A 25,016-nucleotide genomic window follows, 5' to 3' on the forward strand; every position below is an offset into this window, starting at 1 on the left:
GCATTAAAAACTTGCATAAAAATGGGGTGAAAGAAAAAAAACTTGTGAAAGAAAAAGCAAATGCAAAAAAAAACTAAACATACTCATTAACCCTTTTAGGGATTTGTGAACCCCTTAAAAGGGGATTGGAAAGTTATTTGAAAAGACCTCAACAGCATAATGAGTGCATCAGATTTTACTAATATACTTTTGTCTTGAACATAATTTTTTCTTAAGTATTTTTTCAAGCTACTAGATTACTTATTTTTATTCAGAACAAGTGTTTTTGAAGCTTTTAAAAATAATTACTCAAAGATTAGAACATAGTGTAATTAAAACAAAATTGGACAACAGGTTCCACTACAGAGTTCTGGATGATGATTTTCTAATGCCCATGCCACAGAAGCCGAGTTATTTAATAGATTGGGATTTGGATTTGATTTAAGTTTGGCAATTTCATATATAGCTCGAGAGCTGTTCAGAGAGGTAGACAAATGATACTATAGTACCTGACTCCTTATGGTGAAATTAAACACCCACAGGGCTAAAATATATTTCAAGTTGAGGTAGGCATTGAAATTTATTTTTAGAACTGATGACCTTAATACAGAGCATAAGAACACCAAATACTGACAGAAGTGGAACAAAACCAAAGGGACTGTTCAATTACTCTTGTTCTTAAACTCACACATGGTACTTCAAGCATTGATGGGAAAATATTCTAGGATTAAGGAATTAAAAAAGCAAGAGAGACAGAAAGAAAAACTGCAAGATGAACCAAGATGCAAAAGTTTATTGAAAATTAAAATCACACATCCATAAAGCAACAGCCTCAATAACAAGAAATCATTGCTGTGATGACACAGAATAAAGGGCTGGTGACTTGGTGTGGGGAGAAGTGGGGGGAGAGTTTTCAAGTCTTTAAACTATTATTTTAAAATACATTTCTAAAATGGAAAGCAATAGATTCTCTAAACTCTTTGAGCCAAAAGAAAAATCATCTATTCTTACTATCTTTAAGTTTCAGGCCAGGAGTGCAGATTTTCACATTGTCTACCTGGACATCACTTAAATAAAATGTAAGTGTCCTGGACAAAGGAGTTGGAACAGTATCAGCAATATGGCTAGTTTCATGGTAGGACTGAGAGATAGGGGCTCCAATGAGCAAATTAGTCATAGATTTGGTGAGAGGCCTTTGAACCCCATTTCGGCCATTGAAATATGATCTTTAACTGCCTGGAATAATATTACTGAGGTGGTTTTACCCTCGTATTAAAATGACAAATTAGGTTTATCTGCCTTGGGGTCTTAACAATAGCTTGCGGGGTAGGGCCCCGGGGTTTCCATGAGCCAGGAAGATTATCATATCAGATGCCAACAAGGTAGCAGTGGTAGGATCTAACACAGTGTTACTGAACTTTCTATCTACATATTGAGGGGAGGACACTAATAATGCAAACTCTCTAAAAGAAGAAAAGAACATCCCCCCACATTGGCTACTTATAGTAATTATCATCTCTCTGCCCAGCAGTACACTTGACACTTTAGTGTGTTACTATTTGTAATATTATTGCATGACCAGCATTAAAAGGGCCTGACTGAAGCTCTCAGTCATCTAGAATTTTCTTATGCACAGACAATAACAACTTTTTTCTCCTTTTCTTAAAAAGACATCTTAAATTTGAGACCTGCTCAAAAGCTTCTTTATGAGTTTTAGAAACACAACAGAAGGTAACAAAAGGGTTCCAATAAACATCTTAATGCCCCTCTTTCCAACCTGAGCCCCTCCCTTCTAAGAAAAACACAAAGCTCACAGACAAACACAGGGGTTCCTGACTGCCCAGTGCTAGATATAAGGATGCAGAATCTGTGGAAAATGTCCTTTCTTGTAAAGTTTTGAGTCCCTTCAAAAGATTTTCTCACTACTGGCTGTATGCCTTTGAGCAGTTGGGTCTCTGAGCCAAAGTGTCTTCAAGTTCTGCTTACGAGGGCTGGACACACACACACGTGCACGCGCGCGTGCACACACACATACATGGACACACAAGAAACACACGCTCAAAATACAGATATGGGGTGTGGGGGGGGGGTGGTCTATGGGTACACTGATCGGTTTGGAGGGCTGGAATGTCTAAAGAAGACGTCAGACTGTTTCGGGGTTTCTCTCCGGGGCTCCACAAGCTCATTCCTGAAGCAGGCTGAAAGGAGACTGCAGAGAGGACCAGAGAAAAGAAGAGGTGAAGACTTAGGACTTCATATATTCACATCAACTGAATACAGAAATACCCTCCTACCTTCATGATCACAGTAAGACAGAATAGAATGACCTACAAAGCTATTTTTGCTCCTTCCTCATTATCCTCCTTTAAAATTTCTCAGAGATGCCTTCCTCTCAAGATTTTTGTGAAGAAATGAGATAAAGTAGTGGTAGTTAACTAGAATTATCAGAATCACCCATAGAACTTTAAGAAAGAAAGAAAGAAACAAACAAACAAACAAAACAAGATCCCTCAGAGACCAGGCTGGGGCCCAGGCATATATATTTTCAGCAAGTTCTTCAAGTGATTCAGTTGAGGACTAAGGTGTCAGGGTAGGTCAAGGTACTTAGTACAGTGCTTGGCACATTGGACTCGATGACTTGAAAAGGGAATGCAGAGACAAGAATTAACAATAATCTTTTATAAAATGTCATTGGCCCAATTATGATACCTCATTATTGTTCCTGTGTAGCCTAACTATGAAGCATGAAGAAATACGATCTTATCAGTATGGGGACTGCATCACATGTATTTGTAAAGAACTATTAATGAGCATTTTGCATGTGCCCAGATTGAGGTGGATAAATATCTTAATCCTTTCAGTCACAAACTTGGCCTCCAAATGCACATATCAAACTCATGAAAGCAACTTTTACATAATTAAGAAATCAATTATGCCACAAGGATGCCAGGAACAGATCCTTTTACTTTGCTCAAGATTGTGTAACCCTATGAACTGTTTGGGAATTATTTCCCAGATGGCTTTGAGTCACATTTGGTTATTCCTTACAAAGGAACAAAGCCATTTTTATTTGGTTAGGGCTGGAATTCAGTAAAACATCTCACCAGCAAGAATTGAGATCATCTTAAAGAATATGCCAGAATATGAATTAGTAGGGGCACAATTTACTCTCAGATAAAGAATTGTAACTGACTTCTTGTTTGGAGATTACATTTTGGGGCTTCTCTTGGAGCAAGGACTGGATGGGACAATATGCAGGAATCGTCTTTTAGTTATGACAAGAGTATATATACGGACCACGAGGGTCCAAACTTTGAGATCTAGAACTGAGATTAGTGGTGCAATGAGATGTGAGAACTTAGAAAAGTGATTTAATCTATCTGAATTCAATTAGTCACAGGTTTTTCCTCATTACCAATTCATGGCTAATAAATCTCTGCCCTGAAAACTTTCTAACAGAGCTGTGATGTTCAAAAAGTAACCCTGTATAAACTGTAAAAGTTGTGTTGTTCCTTGACCTAGAAGGTTGAACCAAATGAAATTGTCAATATCCACCTGTTTTTTCCTCTATGAGATTGGCAATTGCAAACAAATACTCTGGACATATGAAGGATTTTTTTTAATTTATTTTTTAATGTTTTTTTATTTATTTTTGAGACAGAGAGAGACAGAGCATGAACGGGGGAGGGGCAGAGAGAGAGGGAGACACAGAATCGGAAGCAGGCTCCAGGCTCTGAGCCATCAGCCCAGAGCCCGACGCGGGGCTCGAACTCACGGACCGCGAGATCGTGACCTGAGCCGAAGTCGGGCGCTTAACCGACTGAGCCACCCAGGCGCCCCAAGGATTTCTAAATCAAACTTAGAAATATGGTCTAAATCATACCTGTCAACAAGACAAAGATTTGTATATTCTCCTCTCTCCTATGTTGATAATGCTGAAAATATTGCTTGCTTCTCCCTCAGCTATGTAATCTGAGGAAAAAATACCAATACTCTTAGAGAAAGCCATAGTCAAATGAGCTTAAAGAGGTAAGGCTTTGTACTGAAACCACAAGGATACATACCAACTGACTGATACAGAGATATAGAAGTGGGCATAGATATTTATTTTAGTTTTATTATTATAACTTTCTTAACCAATGAAGCAGACAAAACACTGCAAAGAGCTGTGTCTTCCAGATCTGACTCTCATCTCACCTTAATTATAAACTGGTTATAAAATCACAGGCACAGTCATTGGGCCTCAGTTTCCCCAACTATGGTAGGATGAGATTAGAACCATGACCTTCCAGATCCCACTATGCTCCACTGTTCTCTGACCTGTATTACTGATAATCTACAATCATCAAGGGATCACCAAGGAGAAGGAAACACTCCTCAGGATGCCACGTTTGTATTACAATTAAAATAAATCCATACTGTAGAAACTCAAAAATAATTTTCCAGGAAAACAAGAGTAAGGCTAAGTATAATTTTAACAAAATGATGTTGACCTGAGATCACGGTGGAAGCCAAGACGGAGGATAAACTACAGGAAAAAAATGAAAAAGCAATACTATTGGTCCAAAGTGCGCACATCAAAAGATTGCTAAAAAGGTCTCAAGTAGCTTCTGCAAAGTTGTCTTAAGAGTTAATGTCCCTTGGGGCACCTGGGTGGCTCAGCTGGCTAAGTGTCTGACTCTTGATCTCAGCTCAGGTCATGATCTCACGGTTCCTGAGGTCGAGCCCCGGGTTGGGCTCCACACTAACAGTGCGAAGCCTGCTTGAGATTCTCTCTCTTCCTCTCTGTCTCTGTACCTCCCCTGCTCATGCTCGCTTGCTCGCTCTCTTCCCTCCCTCAAAATAAATAAACTTAAAAAAAAAAAAAAAAGAACTGTAGTTTCTTTGTTAAAAAAAAAAAGAGTTAATGTCCCTTGAAAATATGAAGGCAGAGTCCAGTGTCAAGAATGCGTCTAATTTGTCCTCCCATGAGATTCTTGTTTCTATAAACATAACCCCAGAATGTTTATTTCAATGTGAGCAAATCAACTAAAATCACACTTCTTTGCAAATGTGTATAAAGCCTACTTATATCTATACCAATTTGATTCATAAAAACTCCGTGTAAAATTTATTTTCCATAAAGCCTATGATCATGAAGGTAACTGTGAAGGAATTTTTGAAAAAGGAAAACCATGCACAAATGAAAAGCAAGCAGAGAGAAAACACATAGTGAGAAACAGAAGTAACTCAGCTGAAAATATTTTATTGCCACTTAGTGGAAACTATGTATTTTCTTCCCACTAATTTTCCCTCTACTAAAAAGAAAAGCACAAAATTGATCCCTTACCAGCATAAAATTGGTACTATATTTTTGGAAAGGAAATCACAGTCTATTATAGGCATTTTCCAAGCTGATTTTTTTCTTTTCAAATGATTGCCAGGGAATTAGATTTCCATTTTTCTTTGTCTAGTCATTCATACTCTTTCTTGGAGATTTACACATAAACAAGAGAGCTGAAAAAAAAAAACCCAGTGGAAGAACGCAGCAACCAGAGAATTTATGCAGATGTATATTACTCATTTGAGACCCATGTATATATGATACAATAAAGACAGAATGAAGCCAAATGTCTATATTTTGCAAAGATTTCATTTGCAGTGTCACATTCTTCCATGCACAAGGCACCACACTGAAGTTAGCTCTTACACACTGAGAGATAGTAACTCAAAAACATGCAAGGACGCTTTTAAATGGACACCCCAGGGAAGGGGGAGGCTACTATTTCCTCACTATTTATCTATGGCTACACATGCAAAAAAGGGATGATATGTTTCTAATGTCTTCCGGGCTTTTAAAAATAACACAAGTTTAATATGCAGTTTCTCTCTGATGAAATAGATTGCTTTATGAAATCCAAATTATAAAATAATTTCCCTTCAGAGCAATGCCACCCAGTCAGACGACAAGCGCTGGATAACTCCTCACGTGGGAGCACAGGGTTATGTATTCTCATGTACACCATGTAAATGAACACAAATTGCCTATGCCCCCAGCTGACTAAGGTAGAGCTTCCTGGTTTATCAAATCTCCAAAATTATGGCACTAAACTATTCCTTCTATGGTATGATCTAGAGAAGTTGTTTAAAGTTGTCCTATTAACTTATACAATGCTCAGAATAAATTTCCAGAGCTTTCTTAGGATTCAAAAGGTAGTCTGATTAGGAATTCACCACTAAATTGTAAACTATGGAAAGGTAGGAACTTTTCCCTCTGTCCTTAATGCTTTCCCATAACAGATCTTCAATAAAAGTTTGTTAGGTGAATCAACTCAACTACTGTAGACTTAGCTGATGATAAGGTCACAACACTAACCATATTTTGTGTCCAGATGGGCATCCCTAACTTTCTCAGACAAAAGAGATCTCTGTTAAAGGCTGTCGTTTTGGTAGATGCCAAAATACCACTTTAAAAATCACTGGAGGCTTTCCTAAAACGTTTTCATACCTCTCTACTTTAGGATACATGTATTAGCTTCCAAATATTTCTAGCAAAAAATCTGAGCTTTGACAGGCATGAAGGATGATCCCACTCATTTATCTAGAACAAAAACTGGCAAACTACAGTGGATGTAGTTTGGGCCATAGGCTAAGAATGGTTTTTACATTTTTAAAAGGTGTGAAAATTCAGAAGAAGAAGAATTATATCATGATATGAAAGTTATATGAAATTCAAGCTTTAGTGTCCATAAAAATTAGTGGCCACTCTCATTCATTTATACAATGTTTATGATTGCTTTTGTGCTACACAGACAGAACTGGGCAGCTGGCTGCAAGAGACCATATGGACTAGAAACCTGAAGATGTTTACTATTGGTGTTTTGCAGGAAAAACAAGTTTGCCAACCTCTTTGCTAGATGGTCAGGCTTTTATAAACCACATCGTTTAATAAGTATCAATGTGGCCTGACAGTACTTTTTCTGTTAAGGGGGGGGGGGGGGAGGCAGGAAGGACTATCACAGAGTAACTAGCTCAGCATGATATGCTACTATGTAATCTTTCTGAGTTCATTTTGGCTGAGCCAAACATTTCCAGAGTGCACTGGAGGCATTTTCCGAGTGTTTTTTTAATACCAGGGCATGCATATTTGGGAAAAGGTACTTATCCTCTCTCGGTCTGTAAGTGATGTTACGGGTCTGTTTCTTTGATCCTTGCTGTATGATTTGACAAGAACTAAATCGGTTTTAAACTTGAATATATTAACATACATTTTCTTCTGATATCCTAAAGAATATGCAGGATTGGCAATGGGAATTCTGTTTGCCACCCTGATTTCTCATTGTCCTTTGGGATATTCTGTGTCCCCAAGAAAACTCCTGATTAAACTTCCCACTCAGCCTTACTATAAAACTTTATAATTATGATTTGCAAAACTTCATGCTCAAAGTAAATGGTGGGATCCCTTCCAGGCAAAAAAAGGTCTTCAATGCTCAACAAGCCTGAAGTCTTTTAAGGGAGAGCACAGTTCTTTTCCACCCCTCTGCTGCTCACCCCATATGCCACAGGCAGGGGTGCTCAGAGGTTGCCTCCTGACTATCCCAGATGCAGCCCAACTCCTCAGCTGCATTTATGTTGATTAAAAAAAAAAAAAAGAATGAGAGACCTCTTTCTTTCACTTTCCGTAGTTCTGTATAGTTGCTAATAATATATCAGAAATTAATCATTATTTATTGTTCATTTGCTGTAAAAGACAAAATTTGCCTTAGGCAAGATGGTTTTGGCTTCATTTCTTTTTGTCTGGAGAGCAGAGTCAAATGTTTGAATTACTTAGACATTTTACATTATCTACAGAGACTCTGGCAATATTTTCAGTATAGACACAATATCTTACTGAAAGTAACAAGTGATTATTCTTAACCACAGATCAACAGAGTCTTGACTTGGTAACTTTCCTTTCTCCCATAAGAGCTATGCTATTCTGATTAGTCACAAAACAATAGCATTAAAGATCCAAGAGTCAAGGTAAAAATCAACATATAAATAGGTTGCATGCTGATTCTAATATGGTTGCAAACTCTGGCCCAATGTATGTAAAAATGTATTGTTGGAAGACAACCTAGAACAGAGATGCTGAAACCTGGCAATAAGACTCCACTTTGCCCTGTTGCATCCGGGCAGTTTCCCAATGAGCACACACTGGGTCTCAGAATCCTCAACACAGTGCTCAGATAAGTCACTTAGAGGAAAACCTAGGCGTTAACCCCAGTCTACGATGGTTTTCCCAAAAGTGGGTTGTTTGCATCCCCAGAAAGGTACAGGACAATCCACTGGGATAAGGGAAGATGACGTGTTTTAAAATATACACATTGTTACTAGAATAGCCTGTATACCCAAAATTCTTCTATTGATAGAGGTGTATGGTTGAGGCGTGGAGAGAACAAACTCTCTCTGTAGGAGTCTCTGTAATTCACTTGAAATGGTTTAGCTTTATTTCAGAAGACAGGTGGAACTTCTAAAGGTATGGAAAGAAACTTAGAAGGTGGTCGAAACTAAAGAGGGGGCCCCGTACCAGCTCATGTGAACCTCTCATGTTCTGCTGCCTCACGGCCTCTTCTACGCCATCCACCCATTGCCCTGCTTCTACCCCAAACAAACAGCCACTGTTACTCACACCTCCTAAAATGACACATCAACACACTCACTGTTTCTGAAGTAAATGTTGGTGCTGTTGCTGCTGTTGTTGCCTGTATGTCTCGATTGTGTGCTGAGGAAGGTACTGCATGAGTTCCAGGGACTCTTTTATCTTCAACAGCATTTCATAGGTCTCACGGCCCCTCACCTACATGAAGGACACAGGAAGGAGAAGGAAGCATGAAGAACTCTAGAACAATTAGCAGTATAGTCAATCGTCTTTGTGCATTCTGCATTGACGAATCTGCCTGCTCGCTAATGTTCACTGGTGACGTGAACATCGGTACTGGGGGTGCCTGTGGTTATTCGTGGACGTGCGCAGAGCAGCACATTTTGGTTGCTCAGGAGAACAAGGGTGTGCTCTGCCATCTTGTTTCACGGTTCCTACTGCAAACAAGTATCCTTTCCATGGTCTCTTTACTGCCACATTTTGCACATTGTTGTGGTTTTTGATGGTGAACCTGTTCTCTAAAGTGGTCCCCAAGGGTAGTGCTGAAGTGCTGTCTAATACTTCAGGTGCCAGAAGGCTGTAGTGGGCCTTAAGGAGAAAATGTGTTAGATCAGCTTCATGTAGGCACAAGTTATAGTGCTGTTGGTCATGAGCTCAGTGTTAAAATGAATCAATAGTATATATTAAATAAGGTGCCTTTACTGATGGGCTGCTGAAAATGTCGTGCCCAGAGGCTCACGGGAACTTAATCCTATATTTCCCCACGAGCAATGATTCAGTATTTAAGATAGCATTTGCAGGGATTTTAGAAGACAAAACTACCCAAAATAATGGGAATGAGCTGTAATTAAATATCCCTGGAAGGGCATTCAGCTGAGGCAAAATAGGCTTCTTCTCTCTTTAAAAGAGTCTCTGAAAAGGGTTTAAAAGTATGAGCAGGACCAGGACTGGAGCAAGGCAAGCAGGGCCCGTGAGCACTTGCAGGGCCCTAAGAGTGAGTGCTTATTTAAATTCTGCACCCTAGGCATTTTACTTGCCTCACCCCAGTCCCCTCCCTGAGGATGAGAGGCAGGGTTTGTCAGAAGTCAGAAATGGAAAGGTTTCCTCTCCCTTAACTCTTACTTGCCCCAGCTCTGTGATCACCTCTGCGAAGCTCCCCACTGACCTCAGTCTTCGTGAGTCTTCTGTCCTTTCTAGGTGCTGCTACTGCATCATGCCTGATGCTCCAGAGGCAATTATTTCATTATATCCTGTCTCCTCGCTAGAAGGCAAGCTCTTTGAAAGTAAGAGTTGTATTCTACTGATCTGCAAATGCTAAAGGCCTAGCATATTTGCCACCCCAACAGACACCAACTAAACTCATGTGAAATTAAAAGCTCCCCCCCCCTTTTTTTTAATTCACACAATCCACTGTGGCTAATTCTTTACTGCACGTTCAAGATGTAACTGATTACACAGGACCTCCTTCCTTAGCACAAACTGAAATTTCATTAAAAACAGCTTCTCAAGTGGTTCCTATCTCAGCAACTGAAAACATATTAGGTCTTTTGGAATACGTGGGATATCAGGAAAATGTTTAACTTAAAGTTCACAAGTCAGTTTCCATATATAGCCTGAGAAAAAAGACACCGAGAATCTTGGCTAACTCACTGCCTGATTGTTTTACTAGCAAGCAGTCTATTGCCCTGAAGGTCAGGGCCCAAAGAAGGTAGGGAAGCAGGTATGGCACACCCAAACCTGTTGGTTTGCTTTAGCTTCCATACAGGGCGGCAGCTCCCAGTCAGATCTCCTGGCCTTCCTTGCCTGGCTCTCAGGTCAGTCAAGATGGCATCAAGGGTTATACTCGTTACCAAGACTTGACTGCCACTCTAGATGACCAAACCTAAGGTCATAAGAATCCAACAAACTTCAACCATAGTCTAAGACAGGGAGCCTTAGCGACCGTAAGAAGACTCATGTTCCTTGTAGGAATGAACAGTGCTGTTACACAGCAACTGGGCTGAGTCTCCTAGATATTCACACGTAACTGAGGACTCTGTCTTGCTTGGCCTTCTTTATAGCACTTCCTAAAAGAAGTCACAGTCGAGTCTGGAATTGTTGTACTGTCAGATCTGTGAACTCTGTCTGGCAAAATTTCAGTCTTGGTGACGATATGGCATGACCATGCTGTCTAGGGGAATCTTATGATTCTTAAACAAAGAATCTTACGATTCTTAAACAAATTAATAATAAATATTTGGGTAAGAAAAATTATATTAGAACAGTAACTTTGGCTGGATGGGTAGCGGGAGAGGAGCCTGCACTACTGACGTATTTCAACATTGGGGAAGAAAGGGATCATTTCCTGATTTTTCAAACAATAGCTTCTCCCTGTTTTATCTCCCTCATCACCACCACCCCTTTCGCATTGTCACAGATAATAAGATGACACAGAGGAAGAGCTCATTCAGAGAAGGTAAAATGAAGTAATCGTGAATACTCAAAGGAGACTCACTGGTAAATATAACAGCTCATCATCTGGGGATCTCCGTTTTTTGATGGATGTCATCTGGATGCCGTGTGTGTTCTGACGAAAAGCTAGTGGAGGGAAAATGCAAGTTTCATCCTGGGAACATTTCTGAAGCACTAATACATTCATTAAACAGACAGTAGCCTCCGCAAGACCTGTGAGATTTGAGTTGCCAGTCCTAAACCTCCATTTACTTGGTGATAATCGCGTTTGCATTAAGGGCACACCTAACAATCATGAGGTGGGGGAGGGGAGTGAGCAGAAGGAAGACTTAGGGGAGCTGGCTTAAGTCATGTGCAGGAATCCCTGTGTCTTGCTGGCCTGCGACTGCGAACAGCTGTTAAGGAAAGGAAAGATAAATTGGTTTGGTGTTTCATGTTTCAGATCATTTGTCTTCCAAGGAGGGAAATGTGTGTTGTGGAAGTTGTCTTGGCCATGCATTCAGCTTGTGTGTTCAGCCCGTGCGTGGTAGTGCATACATCACGAAACTTCAGACATGCAGTCTCATTTCCGGGGCTGTTTTCCCTTTGGGAAAGTGAGTGAATGCAGCTCATAAATCCCTAAGGTTTCCAAAATTAGCAACTACACCATATATCCAGGATATAGAGCTGATCCTTTTACCGAAGCTAAGATAATCTATTCTTACTAAAAGTTATTAATTTGTAGGTAACTGAGGTGCTCAGGGAAGCATATAGAAGCTATACCACCAGACAGACTCAAGAGCAAAATTAGGGTGGGGATATAACTTTCTTCATATGGGTATGTATACAAAGTAAAGGCATGTATATGTGTGTGTGTGTGTGTGTATGTATATATATATATACATATATATATACATATATATATACATATATATGTATACATATATCTGTGTGTGTGTGTATATATATATATACATATATATATATATATATATATATACATATATATATATATATATATATATATATATACTTTTTTGAAGAATAATTAGGGAGAGGAGTCTAACAAGAAGGGCAAATAATACTATAAAAAGTATATATGTAAGATATATGTCAAACATACATATATACTTTTTTGAGAAATAATCAGGGAGAGAAGGAGCCTAACAAAAGGGCAAATAATGCCATATATATGGCATTATAATACCATTATAATAAAAGTATAATACATACTTTTTTGAGAAATAATCAGGGAAAGAAGGACCCTAACAGGAAGGAAAATCATACTGAACAGTTACAAGTTGATGATGAGTAGCTGTTATAACACAATACAATTTATATATCTTCAGAATACTAATCCAAATAAGATTAAAATGTTTTTTTCATGATATAAGTCATAGGGTGGTGCATTTTAAAATACTTGCTGTAGTGATAACAGGCTGACATGGGGCACCTCCTAGAATCAACTTTGCAATCAGATGGGCATGCGGATCAGTGGTTTTCACACTTTGTTCCCTGGAGGTCTGGGCCCCTCTGGGGCTGTACCGCATGGGCAAGGGATCATGGAGCCACAGAAGATCCCCTACTCCCGTCCCCTTCAAATAGAGTCACTCTGCTTTAATCTATATGCATTTTAGGTTTTTTGAAGTATTTCATTAAAGCAAAAAAAAAAGCTTTTAATGCTTAACAAAAGAAGTTTGAAAACAGCAGACCTAAATCGTTAGCCTTACTGTAAATGAGGTAACTGAGGCCCCAAGGCCCCAAGAACTGTCAAAATTCAATGCAACCCAGATCTTCAGAGTCCCCAGACTGTGCTTTGTGAAATATATTCTTAAATCCCACTATTCCCAGGAGTTCATTAGGTAGATAGATGCTATTTTCAGCCCTGATGCTCAATTACAGAGAAGTCAACTGACATCAGTAGCTGACACCCAGAGTTTCTGATTCAAGAAGGCTGGGAACTAAGAATTTGCATTTCTACTCAGTTTCAAGATAATGCTGATGCTACTGGTCTGGGAGTCACAGTTTTAGGACTGCTGGACTAAGAAATCCTCACAATGAGGATTTGCTTTTGTAAAGCTGTGGTGCACAGCTGGCGTCCATTTCAGCACCTCCATTAATGGGACAGCAGTTTGCACTGGCTGTGGGGCCTCAAGTCATACTTGCCCCTAAAGCCTTGAGGTCTTATTATGCACCTTCCCAGATGTCCTAGTCCCCACATCTGGAGAAAATTTAGCCCTACCCCATTTGGCTACTACAGCTACTTACGGCGCTTCGTACCGTCACCGTTCTTTGCGCTGTCCGAGACTTGCTGCTTCCTGATGCTGTCTTCATCCGCCTTCCTGTCTCTCCCTGGGCAAGCACAGATCCTGGCCTCAAAGCAGCGTCGGCCCAGGACTTGCCCACTAGGAATCAGAAGAGGGAGAGAAAGGGTGAAATTGAAAAGACCCTTAAAAGCCCTGGAATTCTCTCATTTCCATTTCTGATGCTGGCCATCACCCACCCACCATGACCACCAGTTCACTCATTGCTGCTCCGAGAATGGACCCAGAAGCGCTTGGCAGAACACAAAAATGCTTGCATGCCACAAACAACATTAGTAAATATGATTCCATTTGTTCCGCAAGAACCCCCAAGCCATTAACTGAACAGTTGGATTTAACTACAGATTTTGAAGGACAGTTGAGTTGAGCTTATGGATGTCTCTGGATAAAACCCCCTTAGGCAGCCCAGACTTACTCAAAGAGGTTGTTAACTGCCTTGGGAGCCACATGAAAACAAACACTGTCTAATCAGAAACTACTGTAGTCAAATGTCAAGAATTCAGGTATAAAGTGACTTGCATGCCTTCCTGGTTCTTTTCTCCCCTCTACTTTAACGCACCCTGTTCTGTCTCCACCTTCTTAGATCTTTTATGTCAGTGTTTGCAGCCAGGATTTAAAGCACAAAGGACAAAATCAAGGTTAGCTCTTTGCTATACATGGGAAGTTAATGACAGAGCAAACACAATTTCACTTTGCCCTCTGCTCACGGTGTTTTACAGAATGACAATTCCACATATGCCACTTACTCTCTGGTTTCCAGAGTAACAATGATTAAAATTGGACGGCGGTTCATCCCTCCAACACAACTGCTGTTACACATGAAATTGTACAGGACTGTCGTGAATTCAGTGCCAACCTGAACACAGGAGGAAAAAGAATCTGGGTTAACACTGATTTGAACTGATGTTTGTTCTTTCTTCCATCACAGTTCTTCTATGTAACCAACTCACTTCTCATGAGGTGATATGCTTTCCTTTAGGGAGACAAACTCTAAAACCCATTGTAGATTCCTCTTTGCCTTGCCTCTTGGGAAACTTAAAGCAACATTGGACACTACATTAGGTGAAATGGGCTTTTAAAATATTAATTTTTGATCCTATTCATTTGTAAGCTAATCCCTATCACCCAATTCAAATGGGGGGGGAGATGAAAAAATTACCCATAACAACAGCAACACCCCAGGGATATTTCCCCTATGTGAATAAAACAGTGCAACACAGATTTAAATGTAGACTTCCATAAATAACACTGTGGAGCTAAAAAGGCCCTCAGGATTAAAAATCACCTAGTCCTAAGTGGTCATTTATGGGTGAGTCAACTGAAGTTTAGAGAGGGAAAGTCATAGGCTAAAGGTCCACACAGAAAGCCAGCAAACCAAAAGACTCTGGTTTCACTGCTCCAGTGTTCTTCCCACAGAACCCGTCTGGGAACAGGGGCACAGAGCAATGTTACCAAGTTAACTTAGTGCAAATTAAAAGAGTTCTTAAGGAGACAGACAGTCTATAATAAAGTGGACGAGGGGAAGTACAAAAACTTTTGTATTTGATGACAAAGACTAAGGCAGAAATAGATGCTCAAAACACACTAATGTTCTCCTAAGTCAGCCCAGCGCTTATCTTTTTACCTGGGGTGGTTCATAAGGTACCAACACACTCTGTCTTCCTGTGATGGGGTCTTCTACATACTGGGCATGGCTGTTCCCTTCTACTCGAATCAAATGACTAGGAGGAGCAATCTGTCCTGCAGAACAGAGAAAGACAAAATAGTTAGTTCTTTGCCTTCAAAATTTAAAACAATGAAGCTGCATGGACAAAATATTGGTGGCTAAAGAAATAGTTTGTTTAATACAGAAAATACACATCCTTGGAAAAAGGAACAGATCTCATTGCCAGATATCTAATAAATGAAGGTGTACCTTTGTAGCAATAGAGATGGCTGGAATGCTCATCTGTATTTAAGGAATAGTTCTTTGTTTCTGGTGCTTAAGGTAAATAATTCAAGCTTTCACAGTACTCCATGACTATGTCTCTGCCCTGATCCATAGAGGGGATTCTGTTAACTTCCATGGGAAATGGAAGGAAAAGGATTAATTTAAAAAGACAGCTCAGCTTGAGAGAAGATGCTTCCCTCAAATTGACTAGCAAAAACATTCAATAAGGATAAGCATTTCACTGCCTATTCTTTTCTCTGCTACAAAGTATCCATATTTACACCTGCTTTTTTTTTTTAAGATCTACACCCATTGTCGGACTTGAACTCATGATCCTGAGATCAACAGTTGCATACTCTACTGATTGAGCCAGCCAGGCACCTGGTTTTACACTTGCTTTGGTCATAAAGATAAATTCATTGGCTTTGTGGTTCTGAAAGAGCTCCAGGTAGGAGAATAAGAAAAAGGAAGTATGCTTTTAAAAGAGTATAGGCCAGGGGTGCTTAGGTGGCTCAGTCAGTTAAGCAGCCGTGTTTTGATTTGGGCTCAAGTCATAATCTTACAGTTTGTCAGATCATGCCCTGCATCAGGCTCTTTGCTGACAGTGTGGAGCCTGCTTGGGATTCTCTCTCTCCCTCTCTCTCTGCTCCTCCCCCATTCATGTTCGTTCTCTCCACACCCCCAATCCCTCTTAAAAGAAGTAAATAAAACTTTTAAAAAAATAAAATAAAAATGAGCATAGGCCAGATTTCACAAAATTGGGATACCTGACAGAGCTCCAAAGGAAAGAAGCTGATCTGAGAATTGGGAGCCATAAGGGTGTTGTTAACATTTGGATACATATTACCATTCTATACAATTTTATACTCAATAAAAGTCAAACATTAAGTGTGAAAATGCTCTCTGAAGAATCACCTATTTGGCAAAAACTAAAAATAGCTATCATGTCAAACAATGAGAAAGCGAAAGAAAACAAAATATAGTTGTATCATCTTGATGGATCAAGGACAGTTATAGAAACCTATAATGGAGTCTACATATAAGGAATACTCTTTAAGGCATACTGTTAAGTGAAAAACAAGATAGAGAGGTATTGAGGGGAGCCTGGGTGGCTCAGTCTGTTAAGCCTCTGACTCTTGATTATGGCTCAGGTCATGATCTTATGGTTTGTGAGATCTAACCCTGCTTGGTATTCTCTCTCTCTCTCTATCTCTCTCTCTGCCTCTCCCCCACTGGCATACATGCACATGCTCTCTCTCTCTCAAAATAAATACTCATTTTTTTAAAAGAAAGGTATTGAAAATGAGGCCATGTAGACAAGGACTAGAAGTTAATTTGTAAAAAGTAGTTGTGTTAAGGTGGGAGGGTTTTAACTTTCTCTTTTGAAATTTCTACCCACTCTTTTTCTTCCTCCATTAATTTTTCTTCACTATCTATTCCTACATCCATACTAGCTACCTACCAATATTTCTATTTTTAACATATTTTCTATCTAAAGTATCCTAACTTGCAAGCCTCTGCACCCAGATCACTCTTTGGTGAATATTTATGTGTTCTCTTGTCCTTCCTTTCCACTTTCCTCTGCTCCTTACCTAGCCTCCTTTCATAGAACCTTAGAATATTCAATGTAAGAGAACCCATGGAAATAGTGACCTCCTTTGTAAAGCCCTTGTTGGATATGAGGCTCAGAACTTGGGGCCTGACATTTCTATGGACACAAAGCTTAAAGGAGACCCCAAGATACCTGTTCCCTGATCCATAGTCCTTTACTTTGCTGTCCCCCCTCCCAGCTTATGTCCTAGATCTTCTATTTACTCCTTTTATCCATTATTCATCTTCATTCCTTTTTCATCTCTCCCACTTTCCTCTTCTGTTTTTTCATGTTTCTCACCTTTGATGCTTCCTCCACTTACCCTTCCTGCTCAGAATTGATATAATCTTAATAATCACTCTAGGAAAGGCACTAAAGCTGAGGGTTGCCATTGCCTGGGCTGGACAAATCGGAAGTCAGGTTGTCCCTTCTACATCCTCTCATTCAAAAAAAGGATAAAAGAGAAAAAGGAGGGAAGCAGTAGGGACTGGAGAGGCAAGTCCAGGTCATCTAGTAATCACCAATATGAAATTAAGCTGTCCAATCATTATGGAAGCCACAAGTTTATCATTTTTCTCAAACAGCCCATTAGACATAAAGGTAGGCTGACCTGCCATCGGATTGCACAGATTGGAACCCCGTCGATGGGTTCCAAAGAAAAATCTCCACAGGATCTCTATATTCAAAGAGCTTAGCTAAACAGCCACCAATCCTAATTCTTACCCTCATTGAATTCACGGCTCAGTTCGTGGTTGGGGCACCGTTTCACCACCTCAGTGACATGTTCAGCCTTCTTGTAGACAGGCATGGCACGGATGACAGCGCCTTGTGGTGGTGGGGTCATCACCTTGATCTGGATGGGACATGTCTTTGCAATTTGGCAGTAGAGTTTCTTCAGTTCAGTGGAATACTGCTTAGAGATGGGCCAATGGTGGCAGGAAGGAAAGAACCAACAGGAGATACCATTACTTTCCAAATCAGAATAAGGACAACATGTTCACTTTGTACAGATGTATGTTCACAGTTGGCTACTACATACACGACAGCGAGCAATCTTATTAGAAGAAGTTATATTCATCAATCAAATTAATCATTTTTCCTACTTTAAATACAATCCCATGGCAAAAGAAGAGTTTGCATTTATCAAAACATATTTATGCCATTATTTCCTATTATCTTTAGGATAAAGAAATTGAGTCTCAGAGGGGTTTAAATAATTAATACCACAAACACCTTTATGGAGTTCCAGAAACTAAATGGAAAAACCAGTGTTTTCATGTACTGAGTAATATTTCAGAGATTGTAATTTACCCTGCCCTTACAAGACTCTAGAGAGACTCAGAGGAAATAGGATTTATGGAAAAATTAAGATGGAATGGAATATCTGGCAGAGAGTAAAGAGATCTTACCCAAGGTCAACCAACTAGAAAATTACAAAGCAAAAGTTCTCCCAAACTACTGTACTTATGTTCTCCTGTCATAGCCTGAGACCATGAGAAAGCTGACAGGGGCCATTTGGTTCTATACTCTCATGAAAAAGGACAGGCCTGTTGTAATGCCACAAATCATGGTGGCAAAAGCCATCAAGATACAGAACTCTTCACTCATAAGTGACTGTAATGTTTCCTGCCCATAATTCCTTCTGCAGGGAAAGGAAATTCAGCAGTTGGTTGCTTGGCTGGCTGGTTGTAGAACTGGCAAAATAGGGAAAAAGCATGAGACTTAGAACCAAATAGAAGAAAAAAAGCCCTATCCTGTGCTTCTTCCTCTCCCTGTCTCTGAACCAATGTAGAAAGTCTCCATTCCAATCCCTACATTCTATTAAATCTTAGTGTCCCGATCCTCTGTGTCAATTCCCCATCATGGTATTTCCTTCTCATTCTGCTGCTAACGTGAAACCACCCAGGCACCAGAATTGCCAGCCAAGAGTGGGGCACCTAGTAACACCCAAACAAAGGTAAACACACACACACACACACACACACACACACACACACACACACTCAGTTTGCAATGACATTCTTCCAGGGGAAAGACACTGGGGACCAGGAGCCAGAATGGCAAAAAGATTTATTACTAATATGTTTCAACCCAACTCTGACAAAAGGCAAATGTCCTACTAAAACGTACATTTAAAATAACCATTTTATCTCTTTCCTTTTGAAATATTTTATTTAAAGAATCCTTCTTTTCATCCCAAGCCTTTTAGTATATGAAATTTTCAGTTAAAAATTTCCTAATGCTAGAAATGTGTTGCATAATCAGCTCTCCATGCCCACAGGTCAAGGATTAAACACAGCAAAAGGGTTTTATGTAGCCTGAAGAAATAGGGAGCATGCCAAAAATTGACCACAAAAATAAAATTCTACTTGGGACACACTGAATGGAATCTAGAATAATATTTTTGTGCTAGTGTTTTTTAACCAATGACTTTACAAAACAAAGGCACTGCCTTGGGATGTGTTAAGAACTCACTTTTACTGAGAACTCTCAGAAAAGAAGCATAGCTGTTTGTGTGTTTTAGTTAGGAGATATATAATCTAACCATGGGTTTCATAAGGTTCACCTTAGGAAAAATGACCGAAAAATAAGTTTGTCACCTGAAGGCATATAAGATACCTACCCAAGTATGTAAAGACTGCAAAAAAAGAAGGATAAGTGTTCAGAATAGGACAGTTAAAAAACATATACCATTTCAATAACTGATATACTAAAATGTGAAAGTACTAAAAACAAATGTAGGCATCATCAGGTATTAATCCTCGCTCGTTCTCAGGGATGGGGGAAGGGAATCTAATTTCTGAGTCTGAATAACGATAAATAATCATAGCTTTACCATTTCCTGAGTTCTGTTGTCAGAAATGCAATCCTCACACAACCCTATGAGGAAGGTATTACAGGTATACAATCTCTTATCTGAAACCCTTGGGGTCAAATGTTTTAGAGTCCAGAACCGTTTTGATTTTAGAAAGGGAGTAGAGTTCCTATAGCATATATTATAAACACCTCCAGCAGCATTTAGGTCAGCGCCCCATAATCAAACCTTAGCATTACTTCGGAATTCATGAACATTCACGCCAACTGGGAAATAAGCATAAGGCCTCAGAGTTCAGCCTAGATTTCACCACCAAATGAATCTGCCACAAACTCCATGAAACTAAAACCGAACCAAACCAACTTTGGGTTTTGGGAGCTCTTGGGATTTCAGAATCGCAGATAACAGATAATGAAACAGCATTATTACCCCCATTTTATAGATAAGAAAATTGAGGCATGGAGAGGACTAGCCTGAGGTCACCAAGGAGAGCTGGTTAGCAACCAGTGTAGAAGAGTCCTAGTCCCAGCCTTTTAACAACGGTTCCTTGTCTCTATTTCTCTTGGCTCAGCAGTGCTAATTCGTGTACTTTTACATTTTTCTATTTCCCAACAGCATGACTATTTTCTGAACCAACTTAAAAGGCATACAATCTTCTTTAACATTAAAATGGGCTCAACAGCGGTTGACTCACCATCAACCATTCCTCTTTATTTCTCAGTGCAATAATGTTTGCTCACTGAACTGCAGAGAGAGGGAGCAAGCGATAGAGCTGGAAAAGTCCTGGATGAGGAGGAGGTCGTCCTTGGAGGCTATACTACCAGCTAGCTGGTAGCTGTGTGTTAGCACTCTTGTTACAGCTCAGGGGAATTCACGTAGGAGGCCCTGATCTTCCACATGGTTTATTAAGGCCCTTTTGTGTTCTGACCCCATCTCTCTCTCCGCCCCTCCCCGTACCCTCCTAATACATTCACCTCCCACGTGTTCTACTCATGCAGACATCTTAATGCCTCAAACACATTACACTCATCACCCACAATTCAATCATGCCACTCGGTCTAGAACAACTCATGTTCTTCCTCTGTTCTCCACACCAAGCGAGGACAATTTAGTCCCAGCCCTCTGCTAGGACTGCATCTAGTACTATAGACCACATTTTCCAGTTTTAATGATGCAGGTTTCATATTGACTAAATCCAAATCTAAATCTAAATATCAGACCAGGGCCAAGATCCCTTTGATTACTGCTTCTGGTTAAACTACTAGGCCTGCTGTTCAGTAACTAGAGGGGCTGAAGCTGAAGAGGCCTGGCGCGCTTGGTTCTTTACAAAGCCAAGCTTCTGCTACTCTGTTTCTTTTACTGGCAAATCCAACCTGTGATGATGTTTAATATTTTTCCAGCACTAAATTCGGGCTCCCTGGCCTATAGTGTATTCATAATTCTTTACACTTGCCCATTTCCCTCATCCTCTACCAAATAGCCCACTGTCACCAATTTCCCAGGCTTCTGCATGACCACAAAAAATGGGAATCTGATCTATGCCAATATTCTAGAATACACTGGTAATTTAAGTTGGCACAGGGTGGAAACTGAAACACATCTGGTTTCTCTTAATGTCTCTTTCTCCCTGGGACTTCTAAAATCTACCTTTAAACCACTCCCAACACTGACTTGACATTCTTGAATTCTAAGGTCTAATTTCTTCTTTTGGGTCTGTATTCTTTGTTGTAATCAGCTTTGAGGTATAACTTACTACAAAATATACCAATTTTAAGTATACAAGTTGATGACTTTTGACAAATGCACACAGTTGTGTAACCATCACCACCAACACCCTATTCATCAAGATTATCTTTTGTCCTTTTGCAGTTAATTCTCTCCCTGATCTCTTCCTAAGCAACCATGTACCCGCTTTCTCTCACTGCACTTTGCCAGAATTTTACAGAAATGGAATGATACAGTATATAATCTTAGATGCCTGGCTTCTTTTCACTTAGCATAATGCTCATCCACGTGTTTGCCTGCATCAGCATTTCATATTTAATGAAATTCCATTATTTGTCAATTCATCATTTATTTCCAGTTTGTATTTACTATGAATACAACTCTTACGAACATTCATACACAAATCTTAGTGAGGACACATGTTCTCATTTTTCTGGATAGGGACCTGGAAGTATGATTGTTCAGTATGTGTATGCTTAACTTTATAAGAAACTGCCAAACTGTTTTACAAAGAGACTCTGTCACTTTACATTGCCACCAGCAATGTATGAAGGTGTCACATCCTCATCAGCACTTGTTATTGTCCATGTTAATGCCATTCTAGCAGGTATATATGGTTCTTATTGTGTTTTAAATTAGCATTTCCCCGATGATTACTGATGTTGAGTGTCTTTTCATATACTTACTTCATGTACTTCATTTATATTTTATATAATAAAAAAATTAAATATAAATATTTTATATAAATAAAGTATAAAATTGAAAATATAAATAGATTTATATTCATTTTATACTATTTCATATACTTATTTACTATTCTTTTTAAAGTGTTCAAATCTTTCATACTTCTTGAATTTTAACTTTTTTTAAGTTTACTTATTTACTTTGAGAGAGAGAAAGAGTGCAAGTGAGGAAGGGGTAGAGAGAGAAGGAGAAAGAGAATCCCAAGCAGGCTCCATGCTGTGCAGAGCCTGATGAGGGGCTTGATCTCACAAACTGAGATTATGACTTGGCCTGAAATCAAGAGTTGATGCTTAACCAACTTAGCCATCCGGCATCCCTTAAATTTTAATTTTATAATTGGGTTGCTTGTATTCTTAATTTGAGTTGAAAAAGTTCTTCATATATTCCAGATACAAGTCCTTTATCAGGTATGTTTTTAAAATATGTTTTCCCCCAGTCTGTAGCTTGTCTTTTTTTTTTTTTACCAATTTTCTGTGCTTTTCCAAAACAGTTAATTTTGAGGAATCATCAATATTTTGCCTTTAAGGCTCATTTCCTTTCTGTCCTAAGAAATCTTGGCCTAGCCTGATGTTCAGAAGGATTTTGTATGTTTGCGTGTAGAAGATTTATAGTTTTAGCTATTGCATGTAGTTCTATATCTATGTTCAGTCAATTCTCCTCTTCCTTTTCATCTTCTTTTTAACAACTATCTATTTGTTCCAGAAACATTCTGGGACTCTGTTCAATAGCCTTGGCATCTTTTTTGAAAATTAATTGGCCAAATGCATTCACGTTTTTATCTGGACACTGCTCTTTTCTATTGATCTACGTGTCTTCATACATCAGTGCACACTGTTTGGATTACTCCAACTTTATAGGAAGTCTTGAAATCAGGTAAATGGCAACCTCCAATTTTGTTCTTTTTCAAGATTGTTTTGGCTATTTCAGGTCTTCTGAATTTCCATTTAAAATTTACAAGCAAGTTGTCGATTATCACAAAATACCTGGTAAAATTTTGGATGAAATTGTTTCTAATATATAGGTCATCTTGAAAAGAAGTGATATATTCACAATATTATGTATTTTAATCTATGAATGTGGTATATATATCCAAATAGGAGCCTTTAATTTCTCCCAGGAATGTTTCATAATTTTCAGTATGTAAATCTTGCACATATTTTGTTAGACTGCTCCTTTGGTATTTTTTTAATTGTTTACATGCTACTTCAAAATTTTTAATTTCTAATTTTATTTCTTCAGTATATAAAAACATAATTGATCTTTGTATATTGACTGTGTATCCTGTGACCTTGCTAAACTTATTAGTTCTAGTAATTTTTTATAGCTATCTTATGATTTTCTACATAGATGATTATATTAACTGTGACTAAAGACAGTTTTACTCCTTTCCAATATGCATGACTTTTAATTTTTATTCTTGCCCAACTGCAAGAATTGAACTATGGCCCAATTTGTTATTGTTTTATTTTTATTTTTTAAATTGATATCTTAGACCATTGATTTTAGACTTGTTTCCCTAATATAAGCATTTAATTCTGCAAAGGTACATCTAAAGCATCCCTTTGGCTATATCTACAACATTTTGATATATTCTTAATATGGAGGAATATATAAGCATTTCTTTTGGAGGTTGGATTATCCAATATAATTTGACATCCAATTATAATTTCTTTTGGAGTCTTCATATTCAATATAATAAAGGACCATACTTACATTCTTGAGAAAGATAATTCTTCCTCTAAGACTTCTGTTTATTTAGTGGGTTCCGTCTCTGGCTCTAACCTATTTCCCCTTTGCACCATTTTCTTATCATTCCAAATGGATTTTTTTTCATTGCTGTCCTATGGTCATTTTTTTTTCTGTAGCTAGGTTTTTTCGACTATAGGTATCAAAGGAAGAACCCAGTTGAGTCTATATCTGAAAAGAGAATCTCCTATATCTAAGAACTTTGTTGGTGATGCATGTCCATTGCATTGAATCTCCAGCAGCTCTTTGGGTAGATATCAAACATTCCAACCTTTATGTTTAAAGGTATAACCTATCTCATCCCACAATGCTGTCACTATTAGAAGCAGTTATGAAGGATTAAAGACTTATAAATTTCTCAACTTCTTTTTCCATAAATGTGTCTGGTTTTTTTCATAATTATAACATATGCACACAGAAATTCTGAAAAACAGAAATATATGACATATTTCCCCCACCCAGAGATGCACACCATTAACATTTTAGACTTTTTCCTATTCATATAAACACATACATATACACAAACACTCTCTCACAAACACACACACCCTTATACAAACTGGAACACACCATAAAAAATTTTGGTATCTTGTCTTATTTAACATATCGTGAGTGTGTCTAATTTAAAAATATAATGTGAAAGGGCTGTAATTATAGTATTAAAAAGAGACATACCATGATTTATTTAATCATGCCTTTCTTATAGAATATGAATTATATTATAATTTAAAAATATTAAAAATAATGCTCTTGTGCACATTTTAAAAAATTACATTTATTTATTTATTTATTTATTTTTGAGAGAGTCAGAGACAGTGTGAGTGAGGGAGAGTGGGAGTGAGAGAATCCCAAGCAGGCTCCGCACTGTCAGTGCAGAGCCTGATGCGGGGCTTGAACTCACGAAACCAAGAGTCAGATGCTTAACTGACTGAGCCACCTGGGTGCCCCATGCTGTGCACATTTTAATTCACAAATCCTTTGCAAATAAATTAGTTTCAGTTGGATCCCTTAAAACCAGATAGTTGAGTCAATGCTCATGTTAGTATTGTAGGGAAGTCCAAGGTCAATTTGAATTTTCTTCCTTTAAGTAAGCTGCTTATTTTTCCCTAGAT

At 38.8% G+C, this 25,016-nt stretch overlaps 1 protein-coding gene across 12 annotated transcripts in view; it reads right to left on the reverse strand.

The window, feature by feature from the left end:
* Positions 1-25,016, reverse strand: part of TP63 (tumor protein p63) — a 228,662-nt gene that overhangs the window by 15,313 nt on the left and 188,333 nt on the right. For 7 of the 12 annotated variants that reach the window (XM_015064359.3, XM_053221061.1, XM_027061192.2 and 4 more), the window contains 6 exons: positions 17,598-17,784; positions 14,978-15,093; positions 14,100-14,209; positions 13,298-13,434; positions 11,094-11,176; positions 8,661-8,797 (listed from right to left, as the gene is read on the reverse strand). In XM_015064359.3, coding sequence (XP_014919845.1) covers positions 8,661-8,797; positions 11,094-11,176; positions 13,298-13,434; positions 14,100-14,209; positions 14,978-15,093; positions 17,598-17,784 — 770 coding nt within the window. Of the gene's footprint in view, positions 1-752; positions 2,189-8,660; positions 8,798-11,093; positions 11,177-13,297; positions 13,435-14,099; positions 14,210-14,977; positions 15,094-17,597; positions 17,785-25,016 lie in introns of those variants that run through there. The other 5 variants (XM_015064358.3, XM_053221062.1, XM_053221065.1 and 2 more) reach the window with 2 other exon arrangements.

Source organism: Acinonyx jubatus, chromosome C2 (genome assembly GCF_027475565.1).
Source record: "Acinonyx jubatus isolate Ajub_Pintada_27869175 chromosome C2, VMU_Ajub_asm_v1.0, whole genome shotgun sequence".
NCBI lineage: Eukaryota > Metazoa > Chordata > Mammalia > Carnivora > Felidae > Acinonyx > Acinonyx jubatus.